Source organism: Myotis myotis, unplaced genomic scaffold, assembly GCF_014108235.1.
Source record: "Myotis myotis isolate mMyoMyo1 unplaced genomic scaffold, mMyoMyo1.p scaffold_m19_p_14, whole genome shotgun sequence".
NCBI classification, from domain to species: domain Eukaryota; kingdom Metazoa; phylum Chordata; class Mammalia; order Chiroptera; family Vespertilionidae; genus Myotis; species Myotis myotis.
In genome coordinates, this window is record NW_023416318.1 from 42,182,771 (window position 1) to 42,209,754 (window position 26,984).

At 45.7% G+C, this 26,984-nt stretch overlaps 1 protein-coding gene across 1 annotated transcript in view; it reads left to right on the top strand.

Annotated features, from left to right (window-relative positions):
* The window catches only part of LOC118669458 (ALK tyrosine kinase receptor-like), a 172,817-nt gene that overhangs the window by 110,008 nt on the left and 35,825 nt on the right, over positions 1 to 26,984 (top strand). Inside the window, exon 2 of the mRNA XM_036335550.1 lies at positions 7,739 to 7,866. Coding sequence (XP_036191443.1) covers positions 7,739 to 7,866 — 128 coding nt within the window. The remainder of the gene's footprint in view (positions 1 to 7,738; positions 7,867 to 26,984) is intronic.

Below are 26,984 nucleotides of genomic sequence, written 5' to 3' on the forward strand. Positions count from 1 at the left end.
GCATTAACTAATGCTTATTGAGTGGTAGCTAAGTGTTCTATGTGTCTTAACCCATGTAAACCTCACAACACCCCTCTAAGCTTCTGTTATCGTCCCTGCTTCTTAATGACAGAACTCAGGCACAGGGAGGTTAGGTTAGGTAGCTGGCCAGAGGCCACAGCTAATAGGAGACAGAATTAAGATCATAAAGCAGCAAGTCTGGGTCGAAAGTTTGAGCTCTTAATCAATATATTTCTCAGGAGGGAGGGAAGGAAGGAAGGAAGGAAGGAAGGAAGGAAGGAAGGAAGGGAGGGAGGGAGGGAGGGAGGGAGGGAGGGAGGGAGGAAGGAAGGAAGGAAGGAAGGAAGGAAGGAAGGAAGGAAGGAAGGAAGATTAGAAGTTAGAGAGGGACCAGGGCAATGAACCCAAGACCATTCATTTTCTCTTAGCTCAAAAGCATGAGAAGAATTAGGGAAAACACAGTTTGGGAGCACCTTCTTAACCCCCACCCTGAGAAGGTCAGGCCACTTTCCAGATCCCTGTCACCCATACAGTCTCTGATGAAAACTGAGACTGCTTTCTAGCCTCCGGTGCTAAGGTCTCATCCGAGTCCACCTGTGGCCCAACCCAGCCCATCCCTGCCTCAAGCCCCCTTTGTTCCTGAAGTTCCTCTCCCGTGGAGCCACAGCCACCCTCAGCCTCAGGGCAGCTCATTGTCAGGAGCCACTGGGAGCCACAGCCTGAATTAACCTGTACCCTCATTCCCATCCAGATCGGATCCTCTCCAGGGCATTTATCCAACTTCTGGGAAATTGTGAAGGGCAAGGGAATAAGAAAGTTAAGGCTTCTTAGATAAAAGACCCGTGTCACATACCAAGTGTTATTACTAGAGAAAATTAACTAGCAACAAAGAACGCCACACTAAAATTTACATTGATCTGGCTTTTTTTCCCCTCCCTGCTCTCTCCCATAAAAACGTTTTAAATGCAGGTTGATTTAATGGAAACAATAAAAAATAGTGCTGAATGGTTTATATTTGCTGCAGAATTACTACAAGGTATATTTTAAGGAAAACTTGAAAGTTATGTGTGGGGTTTTTTTCTTTAAGATAAGACCAGGGAGAGAAATGCAATTGCCTTTTTTTTCCTGTATTGATCTAGAGGAGCGCCCACAGGCTCAGTTCCTTGTTTCTAACAAATCTTCACACCTTCACATTCACGTCCAGACACTTGTCAAGAGAGCGTCTTAGAGAAGAGACATGTGAGAGAATATCAGCTGTGTGGCCTGCACCTTAACAGTGTTACACTCGGCAGTAATGATAATCATGTGACTGAGCTCTACATGGTTGTCTAATCTGGGTGGTTCCCATCATCCTGGTCCTAACCCGTGAGTCTGGCTGTCCTGGCACGGGGGTTAGTCACCAACTGAATGACTTAGTTATGGTCACTGCCACAGAGCATGAGAATGGGCACATCATTTAGTTTCAGGTCACCAACCATGTTCCCTGGGGCCAGAAGTTGAAACAAAGCCATACAGAAGTGATGTTTTACCCTTAAGAAACTTGTAAAGGCAGTTTAAGATCATGTCCATAAAGACTATTGGGCCACACTAACTTGGGTTTAAAACTCAGCTAGAAGCAGAGGATAGGCCTTCAATAAATGTTAACTGTTGTTGATCATATCATTAGTGCTGTTATTATTGGTCTTGCTGCTATTTTTAATATTTAGATTGACTTGGTTCACAGCTGACTGCCTTGTAGAGAATAATCTTACATCAGGTGAAACCTTCCCTAGTTAAGCACTCAGATTGTTTCCATGTCTCAATTATATGATTCCCTGATTCCTTTGTTGGGTTCTAGGTAGATGAACAAGAGCTAATTTGATGGTTCCTTCCCAAGCCCTGCTTCTTTCTTTAAAAAAGGGGAGGGTTGTAGATGAATGGGGACCCAAGACCTATGTGATGAATCAACTCCCAAGCTTCCCTCAACCCCCAAATTTCCCATCTTTAGGTTCTTCTTAACAGGGAAGTCATCATTGTCATTTGAATAGATGACAGCTAATGATAATGAACTCACATGGACTTTCAGAGTAACTCAGCTTCACTACAATATAAATTTTGGTCAATAATGTCAGAATCTTACCTGATTTAACAGAAATCTGTTTATGCATTTGCTCTCTCATTCAACGTATATTTGTTGAGCATCTGTGATTTATTAGGGACTAGAGACACAAAGATGAATGATCCACCAATCCTGGTTTTAAGGAGGTTAGAGGTGGGTAGGTAAGACACAGGGACCTCCTTCCGATAAAGGCCAGTGGAAAACATTGACTCATGCCAGACTGGACTGCCTACTCTCTGAGCACACAGCCTGTGGGGCCTCTGCTCATGAGCTCATGCCTTCTGTCTCTCTGCATTGCCCTTTCACCAGTTCCCGCTCATTCTTCATTACCCATCTTCAAGGTTCACCTCTCCTCCTCACTCAGTCTGAGACACCATTTGGCCCTCTAGTATGTAGTTCGTAAGCCACTTACTTAGCTCTTCTATGCTGCCATTCACTATAAATTTTGATAAATACTTTTACTCTTTCTCACTAGTCTGTAAGTTCCTGGAATGCAAAGCTAAATCCTAAACCTTTAGGGTCCTCGGAGCACTTCATACTTTACCTAGTGTGTAACAATGCACCGATAAAGACCTGAAAAATGGAGTTCAACAAATTCTAACCAAGATCTAGACACAAGGCATCTTTGCACATGCTATAAGAAGATGCAAATGTAAATAAGAGGCTTTTACTATAAGTGAGATGGGATACTTTGGAGGTTCTGGTCAGAAGGTTGATCTGTTGTTACAATCTCATCCTAATATGTTTTCTTATATGGGTGTTTCAACATAACTTCTTGGGGTTATGCCTAACATATGAAGATTAATTTAACTAAGTTGTTTTTTTGTTTGTTTGTTTAAACAAATAAGGTAGCTGCTATTCTTAAATTACAAGTGTCCTTATCACTTTCTCTTACCTACATTCTTTTCCCCCTTGAATCTCATAAGTGAGCTGAGATGCAGATAGTTTCATGGACCCATGTCATTCCATGAAGACAGTTGTCTTCTGTAAGAATAACTCCTGTTTACTGAGCTCCTAATAAACATGTTCCTTTGCATACATCCTTCTCACAAACCCTCACAATACAGCAAGCTGGTCCTGATGGCTTCCATCTTTAAAATAAGGAACCCAAAGATCAGAGAAGGTAAATCACTTGCCTGAGATCACTTAGCTAGTGAATGGTGGAGCCAGAACTGAATCTAGGCCTTGTGGTATTACAACAGCTAAAACCATCTCAGAAAGGCATTCCATTGACTAGCATGTAGGGTTTGAGGGCTCACTTTTGTGAGCTAGCCCCACATCAACATTGTGCCTATTGGAATGTCACGCAGCCACAAAATAATACACTTTCCTCTATCTTGTCAACTGCCATCTCTGGCCCTCACATGCTGTCAACAGTGCCCCTTCATTCTGGGCTTAAAATAACTCGTGCCTTTGTCCTTTTCAGACGACTGCCAGCCCTTCAGTCTCATCAGCAGACATGCCGGGCATTTCCTCTAAGCATGTAGAGACTAACCTGGTGTGCAATGGTGGGAGCCTTAGAGATTCTTTTTGTTCCCAGGCCAGAGCTTCTTAGGATTGTTTGTTTTGTGTATGCACGTTCTGATATTTATGTCACTGTCTGGCTGGCCTCTCTATCCTCCAAACCCAGACTGGCGATCCCTCTAGCAATGCTGAGTAGACATATCCTTTTCTATCTCTGTGATTCCAGTGATACGAAAAGCAACTGGATACATACACTGATCCATGGTTTGCAATGCTCTTTGTTCTGCCTCTCTGGGAGCAATAATATACTTGATTTTAACCAAGTGTCTGACCTCAGGCAAGTCTCCATTTCTGCAAGGGGGTGGAAGTGCGTCGCTTTGCAGAAATAAATCTGTGAGTTTTGGGCTAATAACTCTTCTTCCACCTTCTGTAGAATATTATTTGTCCATTGCAGCTTTCGGGGCTTCCATGAAGTGTTTTGTCACCAGGACTCCTGCAATCTGTGAGAGAAGTTAAGGCATCAGAACTTTAAATTCAATGCCCACATTTTGCTAATAAAGAAACTCAACCCCCAGGAGGTGCAGGGACTTACTGCAACCCATGCAAATTCAGGACCAGAATATGCGACTCACCCCCAATTGAGAGGCCTTTTACATACTACTTCCAGCCCCCAGGTCAGAATGGACCTTGACATTCACAAACCATCTCTCCTGCCTTTTTTGATGGGCTGTAATTTATTCATTATAGTGAAGCCACTCAGCAAAAAAAGTGTGGTCAGTGTTATTCCTCAGCAAATTCACACAAAGTTGAAGACACTTTCTCTGGCTAAGAATACAATTGATCCGGAAACATCCACAATTTCAGACTTTCAGAGTAAAGTGCCTTGTTCAAAGTCATCAGACAAATGAAGGACAGAGCCAGAACTGGAAGCAGAAAGCTTCAGAAACACACTGGAAGATAATGGATGGTTACAGGCTATCCATACAGCTTTTCTGGCTTCCTAAAGTCCAGGTGGACTCCCACACTGTCAAATTGATTGATTGAAGCATCATTGCTAAGATGTTCTCAAATCCCCAGCACATGGATATGGCTGCACGTTTGTTTCTAGGTCAGAACAGAGAACTTCCTCCTAAGAACACCAGCTAAAGATGAAAGCAAGACCCTAATGAATGAGTTTTATGAGCACTGGAATAGAAGTAAAGAAAATGGAGACAGACAGAAGAGAGAGCTTGGATTTGTTTTTCATGGGGCTTTGGCTCTCTCTTAAACAAATCTGACCCTAGGTATAAGCTTGCCCTCTCCTGGTCCCAACTTCCCTGGTTATAAAATACATGTTTGGCAACTGCTCTGAAAGTTATTAAAGTTGCAGCAGTAAACTATGGGAGGCCAGAGAATTTCAGACAAAAGTTATTGCATCAGTAACTCAGAAACTAATTCCTAAAACTCTTGACACATTTATCCAGAGGGCTAGTGCCAATATAGAACTGGAAATCATTGTCAAGGGCCCCTGTGTACCTGGAATTAAAATCCATCATTCCTCGGAGCAGGGAGCGACAATTCTTGGCAGAATCTGAATAGTCACGCCTTTCACCATCACCTTTCCTCAAAAGTAAGTCCCTTTATTTTTCAGAAGAGCAAGAACATTTCTAATTTGTTTGTTTTCATAAGAACCCCTCATCTACATTTTCTTTTCCAATATTTCTTTGACAGCCCCACATTTAAACCAAGAGGCCTCCTTGTCCTTATTCAATTACACTGGTTTTATTTTGGATAGAAAACCTGCTGGGCACAGTAACAGAGAACAAACTTTACAACAGCAATATCCCTTCTACAGCCTCTACTGTGGGGAAACAATACACTTTTATTAAATGGTTGAGGCATTGGCTCCAGTGATCTGAATTAACTACAGAAGAGTATAGAACGGGAACAAAACTACCCCCTTCGCTCAGCAGACTCCCAGTGCATGCTGAGCAACATAGCAGGAACCAGAGACTCAAACTACCATCCTGGAGGCCTGCTGAAGGACCAGTGGTTGCCTCAGGCAACACCTTTGTCAGGGAAAGTTAGCAAAGATGGAAAGACTTCATGGGTTCCAGTGTTGCCACCAAATGGCTGACTCGCTGTTGGAGGACTGACAATATGCCTCCGAGTTTGAGTTTTAAATGTCCGTGCGCCTTGACCCAGGCTCTGGGAATGTGTCCCAAGGCAGTGGCTACAGAAGTAAGTACACAGGGCTGGCTTCAGCGTGGTGTAAAAAGGAAAAATGAGGAGCAGTGCACAAATCATTAAAAATGCAATCATTGAACTGATCCTGTAGTCTATATTTATTGTCTCATAATAATAAAACATGCCGAGACATGCCGTTGAGTGGCAAGGTGCAGGCACAGAGCATGTGCCGTGTGCTCTCATTTATTTAGAATTACAGCTGAAAGGCTGTTCACTGAGGTGTGGACAGTGGTTTATCTCTGAATAATGACTTCTAGGTGACTTTTCTTTATCCACTTTCCTGAATTGTTGGACTTTTAACATTTTTCATAATAAGCATCACTTTACACTTGTGGGGGAGGATGCTTTAAATGTTTTAAAACAGAAAGCTAGCCTTTCCCTGAATTCCTTAGCATTTGCACTACTATACCTAAGCCCAACCTAGTGGTCAGTCCATATAAAACACTGTGATGAGTTCATGTACAGAGTCCCCTGTTATCTGCAGGTGTATGTTCCAAGTGGATGTCCGAAATCGCAGATAGTACTGAACCTTATATATATTCTGTTTTTTCTGTACATATCCATGATACAGTTTAATTTATAAATTAGGCACAGTAAGAGATCAACACCAATAACATAATAAAAATCGAACAATTATAACGATTTGGTGTAATAAAAGTTATCTGAATGGCTTTGGGGCTGTTACTAAGTAAAATAAGGGTGACTTGAGCACAGCACTACGATACCATGACAGTCGGTCTGATAACCCAGATGGCTGCCAAGTGACTAATGGGAGGGCAGTGTATACAGCATGAATACGCTTCACAAAAGGATGATTCACATCCTGGGTGGACAGAGCAGGCCAGTGCAAGATTTCATCAAGCTACTCAGAACAACACACAATTTAAAACTTATGCATTGTTTATTTCTGGAATTTTCCATTTCATATTGGTAACTGTAACTATAGAAAGCAAAACCATGGATAAGGGCAGATTACTGCATACATATAGCAAAACTCATCAATTTATACATTTGAAGCCATCAAATTATACATTTAGTACATGTACTCTTGTATGTCAATTACACCTCAATAAAATTATTTTTTGAAAGGAAAGAAAATATGAACTAGTCCATATAATTTTCATTCTCCACACAAATTGTCAAAATAACTATATATTTCTTTAAGAACCTGAATCATTGTTGGGAAGCAAATTTGATGTTCCAATCAGTGACAGAGGCTGTTCCCAGACGTTAATCGCCTGAGTGAGGTGTGAAAATGTTCATTTAGCAGATTCTCTGTTACCCTACCGTGGCAGTGTCCTTGGTGATAGGTGGATGCAAAGCTTGCTGTTTGACCTGCTTTTGTCTTTTTCTGTTTGCACCTTTTTGCAGAATCCACGTCAATCTTAGGTACTTTTACCCCAAAATACATGCTTCGGTGCACTTTAATTTTCCTGCAGTAAATAAATAGCCCTTGCAAGCTTTCCTTAAGTAACTACATAGCAAACCTGAGGATTCTGAGACTTTGGGATCAGATAAAATTCTGAAAACCAAGCATTCTTTCCAGAGATAATTATAAATAGACAGATAAATGGTTTAAAGGCTGTTCCTTCCCTCTGCTGCCAGGTTTTCTCAAGTATATATATCTTTTCCTGTAAGACAAGCTACTGAAATATCTCACAGGTCTGTAACTGCCTAAAGAGAATGTGGGGGGGGGGCGGGGGAGGAACCACCAGTGGCCACAGTGGGTTTAAATATTGGGTCTCTGAGATAGCTGGACAAGACAGGAACAAATGTCCATGTGCTGCTTTCAGGGCCGCTCTCCTGCAAGCCATGTAGGGCTCCATCTCCTGTTGGCAATGCCCTTGGAGTGTGGGCCCTGACGCCACTGCAGGGCAGTCCCTCTCTGCAGGTTAGGCCTGCTTCTCATCACTGTTTTCTGTGCTTCTCCCTCGCTTTCTATGCCACCAGCTGGACGGTGCTGCAGGGAAGAATTGGGCGCCCAGAGAACCCGTTCCGAGTGGCCCTGGAGTACATCTCAAGTGGAAACCGAAGCTTGTCCGCAGTGGACTTCTTTGCCCTGAAGAACTGCAGTGAAGGTAACTGGGTCTGGCTTGCCCCTTCACTCCTCCATAGCTTGCTGTCTCAAGTGTGTCAGTAACCACCACCATGATTAGCTGGGAATGTGCGCGTTTATCTAGAAAAGTCTACAGTGCTTAGGGCTGATTCTGAACATCAAGTGCTTCACAGCCCAGATGGTTGGTTTTCAAAGATCTAATATAACATTATATCTGCCTAACTTAAAACTTCATCGCACAGAATATAGTCTTCATTAGATAACATATTAGCTTCAATTCTCTGGTTGCTGAATGATTTCACCATCTTCCTTAGATTTTTATGGTGGAAAATTTCAAATGTACACAAATGAATAGAATAATGCAACGAATCATCAGAAACCCCCCACCCAGTTTCAGTAATTACCCACATTCTGCCAGCTCTTCCAACTCCTCACCCCGCCAACTTGATAATGATTATTATACTTTGTTTTTCCTGAGGCAAAACTTATATTAAGTATTTTTTAATGATTTGGTTTAAGCTATTATTTAGAAACAACATGGGAAATGGTTATATGTCAAATTTTTCACTTATTTTGTACAAACCATTGGAGCATGGTCCACTGTGTCATTGAATTCCTTTGGCTTAAGTCCCTGACTGTGAATTTATTTTGAGATGCCATCTCTCTCCTGAAGCATAATTGATTGGGTTGGGTTTTTTTCTGCCTTTTTTTTTTTTTAACCAGGAAAGTCTGAACTATATCACCGTAATTCTATCTATGTAGTTTTTTGATGTCTACTTCTCCCTCCCTCTACAGAATTTTTTATTTTGTATTCCTATCTTCAAAATCATATTTTATATGTATCTCTTTATTAGCTATTACCTCAATTCTGATTGGTAAGCAGAATGCAATGGATCATAAGTAGACACAGGGTGGGGCAAAAGGAAGTTTATAGCTGTTTGCATGGAAAATAATACAATAATTAATAAACAATAATACACAAATGAACTCTGTGTTTTGCATATCACAACTGTAAACCTTCTTTTGCCCTACCCTGTAGATGAGGTTGATCTTCCCTTGATCTTCAGAAGGCCTCGCTTCATGACTATAAACGTTCTTTGTTGTTTCCACATGCAGAGGGTATAGAGACGGGTACAGGAGAATCTTCGGGAGGAAGTTGATTTCATTACTGCTATTCTCCTGCTGGGTCTTCTCTGCCCAGAGGTACCCTGGGAGGGAGCTCTCACCTGTGCCAAGGAATGTGTGGTCTTAGAAGCCCAAGAATGACATGTGAACAAGAAGGAAACCTGTGGCACTCACAGACCTAAAGTCTTCCAGTGGTTCTCAACCTTCCTAATGCCGTGACCCTTTAATACAGTTCCTCATGTTGTGGTGACCCCCAACCATAAAATTATTTTCGTTGCTACTTCATAACTATAATTTTGCTACTGTTATGAATCATAATGTAAATATCTGATATGCAGGATGTATTTTCATTGTTCACGACCCACAGGTTGAGAACCGCTGGAGACTGTTCATGAACAACCATGAAGGCCCTTAACATACAGCCGTCTGTTGCATGTAGAGGTCCGGTGTTAAATCTCATGCCTCTTGGAGCTTGTGTGTGAAAGAGACTCCCTTAGGTGGGGAACTGACCTCCCAGCGTCTTGTGCTCTGTCTCTTCACTCATCGCTAGTTTTGCAAGAACTTACAAAGTGTGTACTTTTTTTTTTCTTTAATCAAAACTGGTTTATGTGTGGGGGACAGAAAAATCACCATAATGTGATAGATTGAAATTCAGTTCAAGTTGAAAGGGTGGTTAACCTGTGATGTGAGGCAATGTACAGGAAACATGCGGTTTGGGAGTAAGCCAGGAGCTTGCACAAACGTTTCCGCACTCACGAACTTGGGGATTTGTGAGTGCCTCTGGACATCATCAATCCTCGCAGATGTCAAGGACCTATGTACCGTCCAAAAGAGGCCAAGAGGGAGCTAGTTTACAGGAATGTGACAGGGAGAGGGTATCATTTCCCAGAATTGGCAACCTTATTTGAGCAACATCACGAGAAGGGAATGAGCCTACAAATCTCCAGGCTCAGCACAATTACTCCTGCAAAAAAATTATTTGTACCTTTGATCAAGGATCTCACCGAGTTCTGCACATTTTTTTCTTCCTTACCCTACAACTCCCTTTCACCTACAAAATTGTTCCTCTATAGTTTATGTTGCATTTGCAGCGAGTCTGTTGTAGAGTTTAAAAGACCTGTTTCTTGTCTGCTTCTCTACACTTATGAAACCAAGAGAGTTGACCTCTCTTACTTTCTCTAATGATCCAGAAAGTGTTTCCTCTGGCAGGACATATTCTTAGCAGAGGGAGAAAAGCAGTCTGCCTCTGGTTCTCTAGGGAAGGTGGATTGGTCAAGAGACTTAGGAAGATCCTAATGGTCCAGCTACCTCCCATCAGAGGCTCCAGGTCCAAGAACAGATGGGCTCCATGGGGAAGCAGATGTTCTCTGCACTCCTTCTCTAGCTTGGACTCTTGTGGTCACCAAGGGGTGTGAAGGGGTCAGTGTGGATGTGTAAGGCATTTCTATTTTAGAACAGTTTACTTCTTATCAGAGTTATTTATGTGCCTCACTCAATAGATGCTAAGTTCCTGGAATCAAAGACTATGTCTTCTTTTTTAATCTCTGCACTCAAACTACTAAAAACTACCAGTTCTTTTCTCCTGGTCTGCACTGAGGGAAGATATTCCTGTTACAGGGTAGGAGAGAGATTGAGGCTTTGTAATAAGACAGAATGAGGGTGGAATCCCAGCTCCATCACTGACCACCCTCTTGAGCTTAGAAGAGTTTTTTAAAGTCTATGAGTTTCAATTTTTTCATCAGTAGATGGGGCTAATAATACATAATTATAGGTTTGTTGGGGAATTGAAACTGATATTGTGTGTAGAACCCCTGGCACAGAGCTTGATACAATCAATACTGTTGCCCTCTCTGTCCTGTGGCCCTGACTGAGCTGAATGCCCTCTCTCTGGAACCAGGGATGACTAATCCTGCACAACTACCCAGGTGTGCTTGCAGGCTCACTCCCACATCTCACTTTCTGTCTGGGCTCTGTCCGAGCCGATGGGCCAGGGAAAGGTTACCACCTTCCCAACAGAGCCTAACAGCCCGGATCCACGTTCTGATTTTGAAGGCAGCTGCAGAGTTCTCTTCCCTACTCCCTATGATCTATGCTTTTATCTCTAATAAAGTCATTTTTTTTGTGTGTCAGGGTACACAAAATTCATTATGTAATGAAAAGGAATAGGACTGTTTAATCCTGTGGGGATGGTTGGAGGCCAGGGAAGAGCCTAGAAGTCCTTCAACCTGCTTACCATGTGGCCTTCCTCAGACTGAGCTCAGGGTCTAACACAGCAGGGCCATAGCTGGTGGAACAAGGAAAGGATTTTGCTAGTCCCTCCTTTTTCTGCTAATGTTACTGCTGGTGGCAGAGAGTCTCTAATTTTGGGAGGGCTTATTCATAATCACTAATAAAGCCAATAAAAAATGCTTAGGAACAATAATGATTGCTTGGGCAACTATTTTAAATATCTGACCGCTGGAAATCACCCAGAAATGGGGGGCAGACACCAAGGTTTTTAAATATAAATAAATAAGGACCTAGTGTGCTGAGGTCATTGTACTCCCACGAGAAAATTACTTTCAAATTACAACTACATAAAAGAAATAATTGAAAAGATTAATCACACTGAAATAATTGGTCTATTTTACAAGTAATTTGGAGCAATATTCAGTCATTGACATCAATGTCTAATGGTAAAATAGTAATGAATTTCATTCTCTCTAATGTATTTATTTTATTAATGGTGCTAAATGGTGTTGTTACTGCTTATAAATATTTCATAACTTTTAATTCATCAAATGTTCAAATAATTTCTAAAAGCATTTATTAGCTTTAAGTAACTCTTAGTATTCAATATGCGATTGACACACTGCGGGGTAATTTTAAAAATTATTGTTTTGGGTAATGGGAGTCTCTTTGAATGTAGAAGATTAAACCCCAGTTATTAATAAGACCAGAACTCTCGCTGGTGATAAATGAGGGGCTTGGTGAAGCTGTGTTCCCTCTGTAGATCTCTAAGGCCCCTCTTACAACCATTCTGTCAAATCTATGGCTATGAGAAGAGCAAGGTGGACCAAGATAAATTCTTTCCATAGATGATAAGAGACATGTCAGTTTAGACATTGGTTTCAATCCACTACCTCTCCCATACCCTCTTCATGTTTCTGAAGCTGATGGCAGAATTCATACATCCCAACCTCACCTCCTGTCTCTGTGTCTTTCATTCTTTGATGGAGGCCTTAATGAGTGAAATGGGCAAAAAGATGCAGCAGATGGACAGTGGAAGGAGAACAGGATTTTCGTAAGAAAAGCATGGGTTTAAATCCTACCTCAGTTGCTTTCGTGCTACGTGTCCATTACATCCTATAGTATTAAATAATTCATGGATGAAATGAAGACAGTGGTACCCATCCTGGTCCGTGTGAGTTAAGTATGATAGTGTGACATGGTGTCTGCATCCTAGTGGGAAATCAGCCAGGGTTAGTTCTGCCCCTTCTTGAGTCACCCAGTGGCTTTGCGACTTAACTGACCATGGTTCAAACAGTTGATATGAGTCATCAAGAAACACTGAGTCAGCAGTAAATTGCTCAACTCAGGAGGCTTGGTGAGGCTTAAGGATGTTTGCTGGAGGAGGGAAGGAAAGTCTGCTCTCCGTGTTCTGCCCCACAGGTCTGAGACCAGGCTGCCTCCAACGCCTCAGCCACACAGGAATTGGCCAAAGGCATTGGCTGTGGGCAAGTTAAGAGGGGCCAGGATCCAACCAGTGGGTTAGGATCAAGTGGGGCCAGTGATTCTTAGACCTTGAGGATAAGTAGTGGTGTTCTGGGAATGTGAAAACCCAGAGTCCACAGAGCTTTGGTTTTACCAGAAGATTGGAGTGGAGGGACATTTTTATATGAAAACCAGCATGGCTATATATTGCACTTTAATGCAAACTACACACAAATTTTAAGATAAAGTGTGGGCTTTAAAGACACTGTCTGCTCATAGTGATCCCCAGATTCTGGGAGGTGGCTTCACCCCTCTCTGCCATTTGGGGCACATCAAAGGAGATGCTGGGGAAGCACCGCTCCAGGAAGACGGGGGACATGGGTGAGGGAAGGAGCCAGGCTTGGGAGCGCCTTCCTGGAAGCTGAGCCAGAGAACAGTTATCCTCTCACTGCAAGTGACAGGTGAGTGGATGGTAAGCAGAGTCCCAAAGTGACACCAGAGACCAGCATTGGGGCTTAACCCACCAAATCAGGCAGAGAAGGGTTCAGTTCCTAAAACTGAGGTCAAGGTCAGGGTCAGACTAAGCAAATATTAGATTTTAAAGTCCCCTGTGCATTGGCCTACAGCTTCTTAAATTTTCCCGAGGACAGAATTGATCTCAGAGTTGGTTTGGTTTGGTTTTCCTATTTTGTTTTGTTTTGCTTGAAGAGAGACACCAGGAGCTCTAACTCGTTTGGCTCAGTGGATAGAGCGTAGGCCTGCAGACTCAAGGGTCCCAGGTGCGATTCCAGTCAAGGGCATGTACCTTGGTTGCGGGCACATACCCAGTAGGAGGTGTGCAGGAGGCAGCTGATCAATGTTTCTCTCATCGATGTTTCTAACTCTCTATTCCTCTCCCTTCCTCTCTGTAAAAATCAATAAAATATATTTTTTTAAAAAAAAAAGAGAGATATCAGGAGAGGTACTAAACTTGTATCTGAAGAGCTGGGAGACATTTTAGTTCTGCTCTGCCCAGACCCCTGGACAGACCTCCCCACATCTGGAGCTGTGGGACCCAAACACCGACATCCTCCAGAGTGGAGGGCCAAGCACAAGGGCTGAGGAAGCTGCTTGCTGGCTGATGGCATAGGCTGGGAGGATGGGATACAATGCTTTTTTTCCCTTTACTAATGGTTATTTTGAAGTTTGGGGCATTATTTGCCTTCAAGTTATGCTGCAAACACGGTTTTGTGGACCTTTAGTTTGCCTTCCCAGCTGTGATGTATTGGGGAGGAAACACTGGGAGGCAGTTGCAGGGCACCTGTCCAGAAGGCCCTGAAATCACAGCTTGGAAACCACAGGGCAATTGCTCGGTGATCCCTCCTTCCCTCCACCCAACATTCTGGGATTCTCTGTGTAGCATTTGGGTAGGTGTACAGCCTTTTGGATGTTGCTGCTTCTGCTCTTTCATTTAGCTCTTAGCCAGCATTTTGTGTCTATAAAATGCTTAACAAACATTGACTAATTATCCCTCATTAATCATTCATGCAACTGGTAGACCAGGGTCTTATCATTTCCTTCAAGAACAGGCATGTAATATCCTGTCTGAATCCCAAGTCACACGTAGGGGGGGTGATGGGGCTATCATGGCAGCACTGGGATCCTCCCCAGCTCACAGGGGGCCTGGGCCGGAAGGTGAGCATGGGCTCCATGAGGCTACCTCCTCACTAGGATGCCTTTTTGCTCTAATGAACAGGAAGGACGAGCCACATAGCGGGCCAATGGCAGCTGAGAGGCAATAAGCTTTAATTAGAGGTTTCTTCCTGGAAATTCACATGAACATAATAGTCTGTTGTCTTAAAAGGCCCAGAGAGGTTGAATGCCTCAACTTTCTTTTGCTTTTATAAGCTGATCCTTTCAGTCACCTATGAAATCTGAATATAATGAAAACATTGGCTCTAATCAGCTCACCAATGCTGAGGCAGCCTCTGTGGAGGTGAATGGTTCAGAAGCCCACAGCAGGGCAGGTGAACGAGTTGTCCCAGGTGGGAAGAGCAGTAGGTCACTCCAGAGAGGGTCACTTTGATTGGGAGGCCTAGGACTCATTCCCTACACTCTACTCCCCAAGATCAAGGAGACTGTGAGGAGCCTAAAGCCTCTGCCTGTGGATTTGGGCTCTGAGTGTATAAAGCTGGGGGGAGACATTCCTAGGATTACATTATTTGGATTAGAACAGAAAGCAGAAAATTATAAGGAGAGATGGTCTCTATTTGCATTTTATCGTACCGTCTCTCTTTGTTGCTAGTGCACAGATACAAACTCTTACGTGCTGGCTTTCACATGCTCTCTCCCTAATATGTATGCATACTAACGTTAGAGGGCTGTCCTCCTTTCACTGCCATCTTCCCCCTAGCATGGCCCCTTTGTCCATTTCTCTCTCCACCCTAACCTGTGGCTGTATGTAATGCCAAAGCATTTACTCAATTCACAGAGTTATAGCAGTTATTTATGCTGTGTGGTAAATAAATAAAGGCATACTCATCATTTCCCTTCTCAAATGTTTGTGACCAGCCTCTCATGACCAGCCTCTCCCTACATCGCAGCATGAGAGTGTCTCCCAGTGTTGAGTCTCAGTGTCTTCCTGGCAGGGGCCCAGAGGTGGCCTAGATGGTGTGGGCAGACCTGCAGAGAACTTGTGGATGGAGTGGGAGTGATCTGTATGGACTAGATGACCTGCAGACAGGACTCACAGGGTTTGCCTGATGACCAGAGACCAAGAGGGAGTGGTTCTGCAGAGGCCAGAATGGATAGCTCTTATCAGGTGGCACAGAAGCCTCCCATGTTTCTCACCCCCAAGAGGAATGGGAAGGAGAATGGAAAGGAAAGAATTCTGAACCATCAGATTCTGGTTGGGAAGATTTAAAATTAGTAATTCTTCATCATTCTGTTTATAGCCCATAATAATGAGGATTATGAGATTGGGTGGCATATTTAAGAACTTAATTTTGTGCTGTCTATCCACAAACTCTTGGCTGTCCCCTCTACTAGCCTGATCTATTGAAGAGCCCAGAGCTCACCCAGGGACACATGTCATTTTGCTGCAAGTCCCCTCAATCTTTCTGGTCTTTCCCTCCTTCCCCCATCCCACCAGGCCAAGCCCCCGGTAGAAAATGCACAGACCTCACTCCCCTAACAGGGCTCCTCACAGGCTCACCTTCTCTAATCATCTAACCACTGCCCTGAGCCCCAGCTCTCCACCGTCCATATTCTGAGGAAGAGAGTGGCAGGGATGCCTGAGTAGGGCTTCAGTTTCTTTGACAATGAAAACTAGGACACATGTAAAGATGATGGTTGGCTCTTTCCTCAAGGACAGTGTGTCCCTCAGAGAGAACTGGCAGGATTTCTATCAGCACAGTTTCCTCTTAGTGCAAACGTGTTAGGGCTCCCAGCTTTCCTGAGCACGGACATGAAGCCCATGGTGAGCTGAACTCCTTAGCTGGCCCTTCTCCATCTCAAGCCCTGCCCTCATCTCAGAGATGCCTCCATGCTTCTAGCTGCACCATTTCCTTTCCCAGGAGGCCATGGGGAGACATTCCTGAAACCAAAGCCTGTCGGCCCTCCTGGGTATTATTGTACTCAAGCTGGGCATTTTTTTCCTGGTCTGAATACACCAGGTGTCTGTGATGGAGGTTGGGAAGCTATCTGAGACATATGTATATGGAGAGAAAGCCTCCCTTTAATCAGTCTGTGATCATGAAAGTCTCCAGTTCAATGTAAAACACTAACTCAGTAATGTTTCGATTTTTCCCATTTTGATTCTCTTTATAGCCCATAATAATGAGGGATTATGAGATTGGGTGGCATATTTAAGAACTTAGACTTATTTCAGTGGCACCATTAGAGTTTCATAATATCACTCCCAAAATGAGAGGAAGAGGAAGAAGAAGGTCCCATATATAAGAGAGTCCCAAATCTTGCCAGAGTTACCTCAGTTTCCAGCTAAAGTATTATAGTCTCCTGATGCTCTTCACAAAGAGATTGCAACTGGTGTCCACCATACCCTTCTTAATAACTTTTCTGAAGAGATGCCTGAGTCTGAGTTGTTGACTCAGATTGTACTAGCTTTCCAAGAATCCTGCTTTCAGAGGTGGAAATGATGAAGAATTATTAGCTTTAATTATTTTAAATGTGTCCTTCACTGAGGTCCCTGGACTTGTATACAAAGATGAAAAGACCCCATTCCCTCAGAAAAATATAGACTGAGTAACCTGTATGTAGGCCAAGCCAACTACAATCTAGACAACCATGTAGAACTGCATCTTAGATCCAGAGGTGGTGGTAGTCCATGAGCTCATAGACCTAGAATACACATCCTGGTAGAGGTGATGGATTCATGAGGGTGTGAGTCAAGGCCAGATGACTTCCACCTTCACTTTCAAGTCAAGAGCCCAACCTCTTTGGGGCCGAGTGGTGTGAGCTCAAAGAGGCACCACTTGGTGGAAAAGGCCACGCCTCCAGTTGCCTGGATATGTTCTTTTCTAAGAAATAGCCCAGCAGCAATGGATGAAGGCCCCCCAGGAAAAAGAAAGCCAAAGTGTGGTCTGTACTCCCAGAGGAGAGACATTCCTGAGAGCCACTGACTTGTTGTTAGTAACACACCAGGCTCTGCCTGGGAAGAGAGCCCTGCAACCCCACGCTCTGAGAAAAACATTCTAGACAGCCAGTGTGAAAGAGAAACTTAGGCTAACCCATTTCTACTGGGGACCTTGGAGAGAAGAAGAGGCAGGTGCAAAAGAAACAGAAGGGAAGGGAAAGGAAATGGGAGAAGAGGGTTTTGTTTGCTTGGCGGGGGGGGGGGGAGTTTCATCTCCTGTTTGCTGGCACTGTGGTAGGTAGGTCCTAGACAATATAAATACAAAGGAAACTGAGCTAAGTCTCCTGGTCTTAAAGCACTAAGTCTAGTGAGTAAGACAGACATGGAAGGCAGTGATTACAGCACAGTGCGGCGAATACAGGTAAAGGTGTTTCACAGCACTGTGGAAATATGGAAGTATTTCCTGAGTAAAGGAAGATCATTCTGCAAAGCTATCGAGAGGGCGCTGTATAATAGAAGAACACAGAAATTCTCTCATCTCATGAGACCATCCAGTTCCATGAGGCCTCCTAACACTCCTTCCCTCTCCCAGTAGAATTGACCCATTCCCTTTGCTGTGCACACACCCCTCCTATTAGTCTTTCCACACCTCATCGCACATCAGACACTCGCCTCCTTCTAAAATACTATAAACTCCTTGCATGTAAGGATCATGTTTATTCAAATTTTATTCATGTTTAGCACCACACCTTACCCATCTTTAGCATATAGAATAGTTATGTACAATATTGTGTGTCAGATTATTGGGTGCTAATAAGTGTTTATTGGAAGACAGGGAGAGAGGGAGGGAGGGAGGGAGGGAAGGAGGGAAAGAAATAAGGAAGGAAAGGGGGAAAGGAAGGAAAGAGGGAGGCAAGGAAGGGGATAAGGAAAGAAAGAAAAGGGGACATGAGTTTCTTAAACCTCCAGCATGTATTTCCATAACCTCCTGTCATTCTGCATTTGGCCTCCTTCCAATAGCTCCTTCTCCAGGAGTCCCCCCGCCCCATTCTCTTCTAATTCTCCTCCTCCCCATCCATCCCTCCCTCTCCCCTTTCATCCTTTCCTTCATCATTTTCTTCTCTAATTTTCCATTACTTTAGTGGGGTCAGAGGTCTGATATGGATCATGAAAAACAATGAAGTGAGGAAAGAATGAGCCAAATATAATTTTTTTCAATGGCAACCTGTCTTCGTAGTTTAGATCAACGAGGAGCAAAGAAGAACCGGGCCCAGTGCCTCCACAGCCTTAATCTTTGGGGTTGGTGGCTGTGGACAGGGCATAGTCTCCAAGGATTGTGTGGCCAATCTGTTTTAAGAGTTTCCAGCCCAAAGCAAGAGTCATGGAGACCTCCTGCTCTGCTCATAAGGACACCACATGGTGACATCCAACTGCAGACCCCAGAGGAATCACCTAGCCTAGTCTCCTCACATTAAAGCTTAGGAAACCCAGGCACCAGTGAAATTCAATGACTTACCCAAGGTTACACCAAAAGTCATAGCTGAGCCCAGTCCAGAACCCCTGTCTCCTGACAACTAGTCCAATGTTTTTCTCACTGTAATGCATTGCCTCTCACTCCAGTGATACATTTCCTGCGTGCCAGGATTGATGTGGCCTACGCACACACGCACACATACAGGGAGTCATTCTTCCTGCCGAGAAATGCATCCAGTTATGGGGAGGAAGGTGACAGCTGTTTAATGGCAGCTCTGTGGGATGGTTCTGGACTTGGAATGTGGAGTATTATCTCCCGCTAATGCGTTAGAGGAGACACAGGGAAACAGAATGCAATTATCCAAATGGCTGTTTTTCCCGGATACTGAAACGAATTCTCCCGCCCTGGTGAATAATGCTGAGGGGTCTTTAACTATCAGTTTATGCCCCGTCTGAAAGCTGTCACCACTCCTGATAGCATGGGGACCAGTTTTGCCAATCAGGGGTATCGATTTAAGACTGCCTGCGAGATCAACCTGCAGGTCCATCAGTTTCCTGAGGCTCTGGAGAGTCTCCCCAACAAGGAGCATCCGGGGAGACTGCTGCTCAGCCCTGTCAGCATGGCCTCCGGGAGCCTCCCTCCTATATGGCCATCCTTCTCCACTTCTCTTTGTCTTTCCGCGCTCCTGGCAGCCTGTTGGTTCCAGGCCCAGTGACAGGGGTGCACAGGGAGTGGATTTAGAAGAACACTCTATTCTTAGAAAAACCCAGAGCAAGTGGGCTTCCTACCACCCTCTTTAAGCAAACCTCATGTACAAGCACCTATACTGTAGAGCACATAAATTAAGTATAATTAATTTATCTCATCCACCTAGAAATGACTTCTCTAAATGTCTACAGGCTTTTATTTTCGCCATCATTATGGTGCTTACGTTTTACCGCAGTTCCTAGCTATTTGTGCTCCTGTCACATCTGCCCTAAGATTGCTAGTCTTTGGGGATAAGAATCAATGAATCACCTCTGTATTTCCGCAGCACCTGACGCCCACTACAGAATCATATACAGGGGAAGATGCTCAAAGAGCAGAATCTTAACATGAAGTAACTGACAAAAACATGTTTAGTACAGGGCTTTTGGAAAAGATATCCATTGTGTGCAGGGGTGAGCCTTTTGTAAGAAGCCCTGGGTAATGTGTGCCCTTTGTACTTCCTGCTGCCCAAAGGCCAGCAGCTACGCAGGGGCTAGAACCCTGATGGGAGACGACTGGCTAGCCAAGGTCAAGACAGCATGCAAACTCTGCACCTGGGGCCCAGAAGGCTTGCTCTTGGCTATGCAGACCTTTCCCATCAGGGAGGGTTCGTGGACTGCAGAGGGCCAAGGTCATCTGAACTAAGCTGGGAAAGCCACAACTCATGGCTTCAAATCTGGCCAGGCTTTCAGACCGTGGGTACTGAGTGCCCTGGATATAAGAAAGGTGTTGAAATGCACATCTTCTTCCTCACATGGATGAGGAAGCATTTGGACAAAGTCTGCAAAGACATGGGCACCACCCAAGGGCCACGCTGCACGAACTCTGTGTTAGGTAAAGTTCTCTCTGAGATGGAAAAGGAGGTGAGGAGGCAGTGAGACCACCCAACCAGCCCTCTGCTCAGGATGTTTTCAGTCTGGGGATGAGCTGGGTGTCGCTGGTTGCCTTCTGGGAGGTGAGCTGGCTGGCACAGCTCACTAATGATCCGCTGAGAGCTTCTATGAATTGAGTCTCTGGAAGTCCAACTAGAGTGTGTATTGATCCCGAAGTCACCCTCAGGTGGAACAGCCATAAATTACCAGTCAGCTTTTATTACGTGAGCGACTTTCACATTCTAAGAGTTTGACTTTCTCCCTTTTATTATCCTAATGAAATACCATGACTTGACCTAACTCACCACAAGAAAGCGCCCAGGGAAAAAGGAGGAGGATTTCTGGGCTAATTGCCTACGTTCCTCACTGAGGGGGAGCTCACCTGCCAGGAACCCTGCTGTTTGGAACAATCTGGCAGCTGAATGGCATAACGCCGGTGAAATTCGAGGGGGAAGCCTGGAATTAGGGTGCAGAGGAGCACGGGGCCAGCCCAAACAGTCCCTTCTTCATGGGATGGGAACCGGACACAGAACAAACCCTGATTTGCCGATCCAGGGAGACACCAGTCCCAGTTAATATATGTACAGATAACCACAGGGGAAGGGCTCCTTTTAAATTCTGTGTGGGTCATCCATGCTCCCACATATACCTAGGATATTCCTCATTGTTTATCCCTTAGTTGAAAAAGACCTATGCCAGAACCATTTATTTATCAATCCCCCCAACATTTATTAATTGTCTGTGAGTGTGCGCAGTGGGGAATTGCTGGTCCTCACAGAGCTTGTCTGGTAGAAAAGGAGAACATGTGACAACTAATTACAATGGACCGAAGCATCACCGAGGGGCAAGATCGGGGAAGTGAACGAGCAGGTGATTCCAAGTGGGAGATGGCGCCGGCGCCGCCTCTCAGCCTCATGCAGTGTATTTTGTGGAGATGAAGCTGAGAAGCTACACAGAAAGGTGGGTACCCACGGGCAGAGTAAATCCACATTCGAGTGGAACTGGTGAACAATCAGCTTGCCTGACGCTTGAGCAAACTCAAGATTGAAACAGTTCCCCTGGAGCCCTGGGAAGAATTTGCTGTCAGCCCGATTGCTTCCTGGGGGCCGTCTACTGGAGACTTTTCTTCTTACGTGGAGACAAACAAGACCAAGAGCCCTAAACAGGAGCAGGCTGACTCCCCAACATTCTGCATGAGACTCAACTACTTACTGAGTTGGGTGTTTTCTTTATTTTTCACCTTAGACCAGAACATTTATTAAAAATTATAGAACTTGATCAGTCCTATCCATCACCAGAGATTTAAATCCTACCTAATAAAAAGGGAATATGTTAATTGACCCTCATGCCATCGCAAAGATAGAGGTGACCACAGCCAATAAGGAGGGAATATGCTAATTGACTGCCCTGCCTTCAAAGATGGTGGCGCCCAAGCCAATAAAGAAGGAATATGCTAATTGACTGCCCCGCCCTCAAAGATGGTGGTGTCCATAGTCAATAAGGAGGGAATATGCTAATTGACTGCCATGCCCTCAAAGATGGCGGCACCCACAGTCACCAGATGGTGGCACCCAGTCCCCTCAGCCCCGCTGGGGCAGCAGGCATGCGGCAAAGCCGGGCTCACCTCCAGGCGGGCCCGGCCTTGCCACGTGCCTGCCTCAGGAGTCCCTCGGTCCCATCAGCCCCCCAGCTGCCCAGGGCCGGCCCGAGGTGCAGGCAAGCCTCGGATGGTGGCTGCCCAGCCACCCAGGGTCACCTGAGGCTCAGGTAACCAGGGCTGGCCGAGGCTTGTGCTACCAGCAGTGGCAGCAGCAGAAGTGTGATGGGGCATCGCCTTCCCCTGATCGCCGGGTCGCCTCCCACCCCTGAGGGCTCCCAGACTGTGAGAGGGGGCAGGCCGGACTGAGGGACCCTCCCCCCATCCCCCACCCCCCTGCCTCCCCCACTGGGCCTCTAGTTTTCAAATAAATAAGATAAAATATCTTATGAGGACATTATTGTTTATTTCAAAGAATAGCGCCTATCTCAGAACAGTTTTTCTTTTCTTTTGCAACATTTGTGGGTTTCCTTGTATAAATAGTTCATGAGGTAACAAAAACTTCAGAGGTGCCTGGCAAACTAAGTGTCATATTGGTTAGGAACTCTGGCTCTGGAGTCGATGTTCTAGGCTCAGGTCTCCATTAGGCGGTTTACCAGCAGTCTGAACTTGGCCATCCTTTGCTACTCTTCATCTCAACTTATCTGTAAAATAGTGATAATAGTGTCTATCTCATAGAGATGTCATGTGGAGTAAATACGAGATTGTATATTTTGTGTTTATCATAGTGATTAGTACATAGGAAGATTTGATAACTAGTAATGACTCTTTTTAAAGGCCTGGGAAGGGCCAAGCCACTAGGATGCCATTAAGCATTTCAGAAATGGAGGCAAGAGTTTCTGAGATACACTCTTGACCACCATATACAAGAAGAAAACTCTTTTCACCCACCCCAACAGGAAGGCCTTGCTAAGGTAGCCTGCAGATTCTAAAGGGGATGGCTAACATGAAAACATACCAGGTCAAATCCCAGCTGGAGCTTGGCACTTGACATGAGAGACCTTGGACATCCCAAATGCCAGGGAGGCCAGCGGTGTCACAGCACTCACCTGTGACCTGGAGAACAGAACGTGAGTGAATCTGGCCATGGTATGACCCTAAATAATGCAGGCATTGTCCAGGAACTTTGCCAAGACTGCTGTGACATCAAATACTAGTATACATGGTCTTCCTAGAAGATAGAAGCAATGTCACATACTGTGTGGAGGAAGAGACCGCTCTCCCTGGGAGAGTCCCAGAAGCCTTGGATGTAGCACAGTGTGAGTGGGGCCTTGCCGGTGAAACTTGACAGAGCGAGAAAGGGTGATCCTAGAGCGGAGACAGTGGGGACGTTGGTGAGGAGGGGATACGGACACAGCGCTAACTAACACAGCAGCGCCACCATCAGTCAGTGCTGACCACATCCAGGTCTGGCCAGGAACCAAAGTGCACTAAGGACACTAGATGAGGTATCTCACACTCCTCAGCATAACCCATACAGTAGCTCATTATCCCAGTTTTAGATGAGAGAACCTAAGAAGCAGGGGCTTTCATTAGAACTAAAGTGTAAAAACGAAGTTGAGAGCCCGGGCCTGGTTGCATCTTTTCATTCAATTGGATGGAGAAAAAGCCTGGGGCTTGCTTAGCAAACCGTGAGTGATGTGGGGTGGCTAAAGGTCCAGAGGGTGGGATTGGGACTTTTTGAGGAAAGTTAGACTGTCCAGAGTGGGTTACAAATGGTGGGAAGGCTTCAGGCACTGAGGTCTCAGCTCATACCCAGGCATTCTTCACCCTTGGCTGACCTTCTCCGCCCCAGGCAGCCCGGCGTGAACAGCACCAGCAGCCACCTGGGAGCCCATGCTGTGTGCGGGCCCAGATGGTGCGCTTGATTGTCTTTCTCTCTTTAGATGTCATCTTCAGCATAGTTGAGTGATTCTTCCACCAAGGTGCGTCTGCTCAGCCTCCCATCCCAAAACCAGACAGAAGGGGTGGAGTGAGTTTAGGGTTTGTGAAGTTTACTTATCATTTCTTGATTCAGCCAACTCTGAGCGAGTAGCTTCTGATAAATCTCAGGACAGAGGCAGCCAGGTGCAGAGGGTGGAAGGGAATATTTATGTCTCACAATTAATACTTCCGTGAAAATGTTAGTTGATTTTCTAACATATTTTACCTGGGAATTTTCTCCCTAATGAAATGTGAAGTGGAAAAGCAACACAGCATAGAAGTAAGAGTGTGGGTTAAGAGTCAGATTGCCCAAATTCAAATCCTGGTGCCACCCTTATTAGCTTGTGATGAGAAGGAGTTACCTGACCTCTCTGAGCCTCATTTCCTCAACTGCAAGAAGGCAGTTAATTATACTACCTTCTCTCAGGGTCATAAGAAGAGAAACTGAGTCGATACTTGTGCCTCAGCGTAGAACTGGGCACATGTTCAGTGCTCAGGAAAGGTCAGCTGCTGTTATTCTGTGGAACAGGCAGAAGCCTGGCTGCCCAGGTTGCATTGTGACTGAGGGGCCTGCAATTCCACCTGTTCAGCCTCTACCCACACTCCCATGCAGGCTCTCGAGGTACCTCTGCGGTTCCTGGGCAGTGGCGATCCAGCAGATGTTTAACAACAGGCTCTCCAGAAAGATAGAGAGGGAGCCCTGGTTTACCCATTTGCTGGTCTCTGCCTTGTGAACACTCCCAACAATGACATTGTAAGCTACCACCCTGAGGTCACTGCGCACAGACAGGAAGAGATGCAGGCACGTGACTGGCTTCAGCACACCAGTGGCCCTGAATCCCAGAACCAGGGACATCCCTCCCAGCCCTGGCTTTGTATGTCCTACCTCAGGGTAGCCCACACTTTGGAGGCAGGCCCTCCACTCCTGCTGGCAGGCAAGCATCAGGGAACAGCAGAGTCCCGAGCAACAACAGAGTTTGGAGAATTCGGGGTCTTGGTTTTATGCCTAATCCAGAAGATGATGTCTGACAGTTCAGTGACTCTTAATTAGATGAGACTGAATGAACAGAACTGCTTCCTGTGGCCACAAGGCTTTCCCTCTGAGCGCAGCCGCTGCATTACTGCCGGGCCCACTGGGCATCCGCCGCAGCTAAGGGACAGGGATGTGATGTGGTATAGTGGTTCGTATGGCAGAGTGTGTGTGTGTGTGTGTGTGTGTGTGTGTGTGTGTGTGTGTGTGTGTGTAGGGGGAGCACAGGCCAGGATGGGCTGAGATCCTTGGATTTACAAACTCAGCAGTTACCCTGGTGGTAGAAGGTAATGGAGAACAAGAAGATCATGTAGGAAAGCTCTGGACTGGGAACGAAGGGGCCTGGGTTTTAGGCCCAGAACTGAGGCTTTGTTTCTTCTTCTGAAAATAGAATCATGATGCTGACCGTGCCTTTTTCATAGCGATAGTGTAGGATCAAGCGAAATAATACCTGTGATCGCTCTACCCAGGAGGAGAGAAGTGGCAGAACACCCGCAGGTTGGCCAAAGGACTCTGAAACAAGTCACCTGCTAGGGCAGGTGTCAGACACCCACTCGTGTCACCACCAAGAAAAGTGGGAGCATGGTGAGGGTCTCCATGGCCTGGGACTGGACCCAGAAAGCTGCAGGTCCCCTCTGTCCCTGTGTGCGGGAGCAGACAGCCTCTGAGAGTTAGCTTTCTCTGTGTCTAAAATACATACAGTGAGAAGAAAGGGTGAAGAACAAGAGGAAGAGTTAGTGCGGTGTCCCTCGCGGCCCTGCTCCGGAAGGGCTACTCCGCTCTTCCTGCTCAGATGAACAGCTGCCCCGGCCCCAGATCCACACCGGGACCTTTCCGCAGACCCCTCACAGACAGCACTGCCTCAGCTTTGAATTCTGAAGAAAGACGCCTGACTGGCCCACTGGGCCTTTCGAGCAAGGCCACGCAACTCCTGGGTTTTATCAGCTTTTTATTCAATAATGAAAGGAGAGGCCACCAGCCAGGGCACCGGCTGCACCGGTGTCTGCATTGAAGGGTTGAAGACAGCCCAGTGCACTGGACCCCTGCCTCCTGGATGTGGAGTTGTTTTGTGTCTAAATGAACCTCTCTCTTCAGCTGCCACCCCCTACCCTGGTCAGTGCTGTGCCAATTGCCTCTGCATAATGCGCGATGATCTCCCCACTGCGATTCCTAATGGACTGTTAAGCCAGTGTTGCCCGTGAATCTCAGCCTACAGGCAGCACAGTCACCAACAAATAGTTTGAAATGACTTTCTGTGGATGAGGCCACCAACAAAGAGAGGCCAAAACCCAGGCCGAGACCTACTGTCAAGACATCAGTCAGAATGAGGTCAAGAATGGAAGGACAGGCTGTGCCCCAGGCCAGGGAAACCACTGCTTCCTGGTAATTAGGACCCAGCATCTCCCACAGAAGAAAGCCGACTCCACTGCCCCCTCCAAGCCAGTAGAGATGGCAGTCACCGCCCCTGTCATCAGGGGCCCTGAGAGTAGCGGAGCCAACATTCATCAGGCTTCACCCAGTCGGGCCGCACTGAGAGCTGCATGGACACGGCTCATTTGCTCTTCACAAAGTCCTGATAAAGAAGGTTCTTAACTACCCCCACCGCACACAGGGAAACTGAGTCTCAGTGAGGGGAAGCCACTTGCCTACGCTTACAAGTGAGCATGTGATGGACAGTCCAACTCTGTCAGCCTGGCTTCAGGGCTCAGCTCGTACCTCTGAGGAGTTCCTAGTGAATTTGGGCCCCTTTCATGAAGCATCTCAGTGAACACTGTTAACATGAAGAGAGCGTTGAATTGGGGTCTGTCCTGACAGAGGGAGCTGCACATAGAGGAACGCAGGCTGCCTTCAGATCTGCCTCGTCCTTCCTATGGGATCTGGACAAGAACCAAACCTCTCAGTGGCTTATCACTACCTCTCAGAATTATGGCAAAGACTAACCTCGTAATAGTGTCAAAGTGCTTCAGAAATCATGACATTAACTACCTGAGCCACTGGTACGTGCCGTCATACCGTGGGAATCCACAGTGTGTGGAGAACTCTGGTCCTGCTACTGGCTAGCTCATTGAAATGTTCGAACTGGCTTTGTGACTTGGTTCCTCTGAG